General features: G+C 56.9%; 1 protein-coding gene across 1 annotated transcript; it reads right to left on the bottom strand.

The window, feature by feature from the left end:
* Positions 1–2,085: 2,085 nt before the first annotated feature.
* On the bottom strand, positions 2,086–4,327 carry LOC128628174 (testis-specific Y-encoded protein 2-like). The gene is made up of 6 exons (XM_053670356.1): positions 3,677–4,327; positions 3,401–3,556; positions 2,772–2,849; positions 2,546–2,648; positions 2,315–2,460; positions 2,086–2,208 (listed from the first exon to the last, which is right to left on the bottom strand). Exons 1-6 carry the CDS (start codon positions 4,325–4,327, stop codon positions 2,086–2,088), a joined length of 1,257 nt encoding a protein of 418 aa, XP_053526331.1.
* Between the last annotated feature and the right edge of the window lie 863 nt (positions 4,328–5,190).

The following is a 5,190-nucleotide window of genomic DNA, read 5'->3' as shown; positions in this document are numbered from 1 at the left end:
TTGCAAATGACTATGGAGGTACTGGAAGTCAAAAGTATATGTTCCTTTCGCTCCGGGATTGTCTGGGATTTGCAGGTGGGAGGATGCAGCAGTAAACGCCTGCACCAGCATCAGCCTCTGACTGGGACCTGGTCCATCCTGAATGGCACCGCTTCCCAATCCCTGGGGCTTCATTTTCTTTCCCAGACCACACCCAGACCCCCTGACTCCTTCACAGGGAAGGAAGGCATTGCCCTCAAAATGCCCTGGGGCTACATCCCTGGAAGGCCCACCCCTACTTGACCCATCTGCAAAACAGGGGAGGTTTGTGGCCGTACTCCTCACTTTGGGAGAAGATGTAGTCGAATTGCTTGTCTGTGCCTTTTCTCCCACACATCCCAAGAAACAAACCAAGAGTGCATCAGTGGGCCATCACCATGCTGAATGTAGATCAAAGTGTCACCTTTGGTCACCTGCCCTGGCCTGTGACCTTCGGAACTTATGGCAGCCCCTAGGGTAATGAGTGCTGTTCACAGGAGGCCACATCCTCCTGAGGAAGAGTGGAACCCTAACCCAAAGAGAAGGCTTAATGTCCCCGGATGCATTATGTAGGGGGCACCCCATACAACTTCCGTTACCTTCCTGCCTCAGTGACCCAGGGAGGGGGCTGAGCTCCTGTGTCCGAGCATGAGGTAGCGCCCTGGCTTCGTGTAGTCCTGTGCCAACTGAGCCTTCCACCAGGGGTCTTGCCATACACAGCTTCACCTCCTCACTACATTTCCCTGTGCTTCTGACCCCCCTGCACAGTGCCCCTAAGTGTGCCTTGTTGCCCAGGACCCAAGGCCTAAGAGGCTGAGAGTCTCAGCAGAAGACAATCACTCACCCCTGTCTCCGACCACTGGAAAGGAACTCCTGCCTTCCTGCGTGCTACCTCCTCTTAGGGGTTTAGGGCCATCCACTGAGGACCACCCTGAGGGGTCTCACATGCGGAACAGTGAGCACTGGACACTGGAAGCCCTCGGGGGCCAGAGTCTTTCCCTCAATGTCCTTACCTTCCTAGGCAGAAGGGTAGCACCCAGTGAACTGGCCTTTCCCTTCTTGCTTTTTCATGCCAGCCCCAGCCTGGTGAGAAGAACTGCACCTCCCAATGCTTTCCATAGCAAAACTTACCACTTCCACAGTGGTATGGGCCCAGCCCTGCCATGGTCATTGATGTGGTGGGAAGACACTAATATGCCTGCCTTGTCTCAGGGCAGCAGCCTAACAAACTACACCCAGTCACACATACTTGCTCTTGTTTATTTTTCTTCCAGTTTCACTCCATGTACAGAATCCATTTGTCTCTGCCTGAAGACTTCCTGGGCTGATCCCTCTTCAGTCATTGCCTGTGTGGGAGAATAATGTTTGCTTAAAGCCCCCTTTTTGGAAAAGGCTCTGTCAATCAGATACTCCTTCAGGTGAAGTGGACCCTCTGTCTTATGTGTTGGAGCCTCAGGCAACTCCTGCCACACAACACACCCTGGCACCATCACATCCACTCTGACCACTGTGAAGCCTTGGACAAAGATGTGGAAATCTTGACAACAAAGAGAACCGTATCTGCATCGGGGTCCTCTCAACTGTCCTCCACCCATGTGTTCCACACATTCTTCCAGGACCTCTTCTCAGGGACCAGTGTTCACAGGGGCAAGGCTGCACAGGGCACTCTTGGGAATATCAAAGGCAGCTGTGAGGATCAAGGGAAGACACTCTGCCAGGTCCATCTCCTAGGTGCTACCCACTATGCTGCCTACACCCAGGTGGGGATGGAGGTCTGAGGACACTGGGCAGGCCAACTGTCAAGGAAGGGCAGGTGGTGCAGAGGATGGGGTGGTGGGCCTGGAAGGAAAGGTCAGGAAGCAGAGGCAACCAGTCACCACTGGCTCCCAGGGGCTCTGGACATGCGCACTCCTTGGCAAAAGTCACACTTCCCCTGCATGAACCCGATGTGCAATGCAGTCCTCCCAGCATCCCCTCTTACCCTGATGACCTGGTCACCTGAGGCCCTGGGCTTTAACAGCCCCAGCCTGAATGGGTCCATGAGAGAAAGAAAAGGCCCAGCTACCCCTAAACCTCGGCCCAGTACCCAGCCAAGGACTCTTCACCTGTCCTCTCCTCGGACCCCTCAACTGCTGCCATCTTCTTCCTGTAGTACTTCAGGGGATTGGACCACAGGTCACCACAGATGCACTGGAAGAGGGCACAGAAAAGGTTGGGTGGGCAGAGCTTGGATCCCCATCCCACACTACTAGGGACCACAACAAGGCCTTTTCTGACAGTGCCAGCGGGGCCGCACCTCTGCAATCCTGCCAGAGCCTGCCAGGCTGTGTTCAGAGAACCAGTTGAAGAAGTTAAGGCTGCTGTTGTTGTGCTTGCGCCTGTAGGCCTCCCGCTCATACCGCTTGTGCCACTGAATGGGAGTGGAATAGCAGGACCTGTACCCTGCAGGAAGAACGTCAGGTGAAAAGGAAACAGCCAGCAACCAAACCCATTCTTTTTCCCACCTGCACAGGGTACTGTCACAGACCTGTCAGGGTGATGAGGTACTCCTTGACAATCACATCATTGCAGAAGTAGGGGTTTCTGCGAAACAACAGCATGATCTTGCAGCGGTCACTGCCGTTCTCCACCTGCAGGGTACAGTGGGTCAGGAGGCTGAGATCTCACTCCAGGCACTGGCCCTTTCCTCTCTGCAGGCACAGCTCATTCTCCCAAGGCCCCTCCCTCTGCCCCACATTCTCTCACAGCCTCACCTTCAAGTCAGTCATGAAGCTCAGCATGCTTTCATCTTGCTCACTGATCATGGCTGACAACTCAGGGTGGTTGACAAACTGCTGTTGGTCAAGGAGCCTGCAGGTGGAATGCTGGACAGCCAGAGGCTAGGAAGTGGAGCTTGTGTGCAGAAGAGCATGGTGTAGCCTCCCCTCTCCTGCCCCTAGGACCAGTCCTTGCTTGCATAGTGCTAGGAGGCCCCCCAAAGCTTGATATCCTAACACCACCTGCACAGACACAGACCTGCTCCTTTCTCACAAACGTCTCCTTCTCCGGCTCATCCTCTGGTGGCCAGACCTTGGCAGGATATGCTTTCTTGCCCAGAGCACACAGTGCACATGCAGGCCCATGTCCTGCAGCACTCCTGGCAGCAGGAGCTGGGCAATGTGGCCTCTGTGAGCCTGGACTGCACTGCTAGCACAAAGATGAGGCAGGTCCCCTCCAGTCTGTGTCAGGCTGCCTTCTCTACCCCGAGCTTCACTGCACCACATCTAAGACCCATGAGCTCTTCTGCAGCACATCGAGGTTGCTCTGAACTATCCCAGCCAGAAACCTGTTTCCACCACTGCCCCTGCACACTGCGATGTCTACAATGCTTCCCCAAGGATACAGCTTTGGCCCAGAATCCACGCAGACTCTGGATAATGGAGCTTCTGAGTTCCAGGTGGGGCTTTCTCCTCTGCCAATTCCTTTGCTGGAGGCGGGAGAAGGCTCTCCTGGCTTGCTCATTCACGGGCTCCATCTCCAACTGGAGCGCCTCTAGCGCCTGCACAGGGGACCAGCTGAAGGGGCCCCCAGGCCCTGGACCTGGTTGCTCCTTTTTCACTGATTTCCGGCCTTCTTCCTTTCTTTCTGCCTGTGACCCCTCCTCTGCCTCCTCCACCACCTGCCCCTGCACTCTGAAGCCGGCCCTCTCTAGCACAGACTCTTCCCAAGCCGCCCATTGGCCCTGAACCCCCTGCTCCTGGTCCCACTCCCCAGCTGCTTCTGGCTGCCCTGGGACCTCATCCTCCTCTCCCTCCACTAAGGAGCCCTCAGCCAACACTTCCTCCTGCCTGCCCACATGCAGGTCTAACCAGACCTTGGCCTCTGACCCCAAACTTTCATCCTCTGCCCAAACCTGCACCACGTGTATGAGGTCTGCCCCTTCTGCCACAAACTGCTCCCCTGATACCAGTGCACTCTGTGGTCCCTGCTCCTCTTCCAATAGCTCAGCCATGGAAGCACTCTGCTGGACCTCAGGCTTTTCATGGTCCCCCAGCTGCGACTCAGCCAACACAGCCTCCCCTCTGCCCACCTCATGTGGCCTCAACTCCGCACCTGCTGCTGCCACACTTGCACTCCCTGCAGCCAAGAGACTGTCCCCAGACACCAACATTTGGTTCCCTGCCAACCCCTGGCACACGTGGTCCAGTCCCAGTCCCAAGTCTACACTGCACAGCTCCTGGGCCCTCACCTCCACAGCATCACCTTCCTGTGCCAAGGCCAACAGGGAGTCACAAGCACCCTGGGCCGCGACACCCGCCTCGGCCTCCATCATCCAATCGCCCCCTTTCGCGCCCTCTGTCTGCTCCAAGCCTTCCTCCCAGCCGCGCCAGACCCAACCAAGAGGACCCAGGAGACCTGTGCCCCAGCACTGCTGGAGGCTAACCCGGCCCGCCTTCAGAAGTGGCCCTGGCCCAGTTCCCGGACAACCTCACAAAATGCCGGCCAAAATGGTCGCCACTGTCAGGGGAGCCCTGAGCGCCACGCCCAGATCTTCCACACAGGGTTTCAAGGCGACCCTGAAGCTGAGGGCCAAGGCGCATGCGCACAGCACTTCATGCCCACTGGGCGCGCAGACCACTCCGCGGGCCCCTCTGCCCTCAGCCAGGTGTCGCATGCTGTGCACGCACATCCGGACTGCCACAAGTCTCCTCCAATCAGTGAGGTGGCCATGGGCGCCTACTTCCGGGCCCCACCTTTCAGCGCCTGGCAGGAATTCCCTTCCTCCTGGTGCCACCCCAGAGGCCCGCGAAGCCAAGCCCACTCTCAGAGCCACTTCTCGGTTTTCCCACCATCCCTCCCCTCCCCGCACCCATGCAGGGTTTCCCCACTTCTAAGACATGAGCACCACCATTAATGGACACGCCCTTCCCGTTTCTCACTTGCTAGTTACACTTTTCTCTGCCACAGGTCTCCATGAAAACACTGTTTCTTTTCTGTCTGCATTGGTGTAGCTATTCTGCCTGGGCGGTGCTGCTGGAATCACCCCCTAGGGGCCCCCTTCTTCCCCCTCCTCTGCCATAGCAGAAGCATCTTCAAGTATCACGCATGCAGCACTCATCAATACAGCCCTTATGCTCCTCTCAGGGCTCACCAAATACTCCCTTGGAGGTGGCCTGCAGGGCGTGTTTACCA

The sequence above is a fragment of the Artibeus jamaicensis genome, unplaced genomic scaffold (genome assembly GCF_021234435.1).
Source record: "Artibeus jamaicensis isolate MK-2021 breed Jamaican fruit bat unplaced genomic scaffold, CSHL_Jam_final contig_563, whole genome shotgun sequence".
NCBI lineage: Eukaryota > Metazoa > Chordata > Mammalia > Chiroptera > Phyllostomidae > Artibeus > Artibeus jamaicensis.
Note: the sequence above shows the minus strand (reverse complement) of the source record. Positions and strands in the feature narration are given on the sequence as shown.

Coding starts and splice junctions, on each gene's coding strand:
- LOC128628174 (XM_053670356.1), bottom strand. CDS start 4,327: ATGGAGGCCGAGGCGGGTGTCGCGGCCCAGGGTGCTTGTGACTCCCTG. Junction 2,850..3,400: donor GTGGATTCTGGGCCAAAGCT/GTATCCTTGGGG, acceptor GACCAACAGCAG/TTTGTCAACCACCCTGAGTT. Junction 2,209..2,314: donor GCTCTGGCAGGATTGCAGAG/GTGCGGCCCCGC, acceptor GCCCTCTTCCAG/TGCATCTGTGGTGACCTGTG.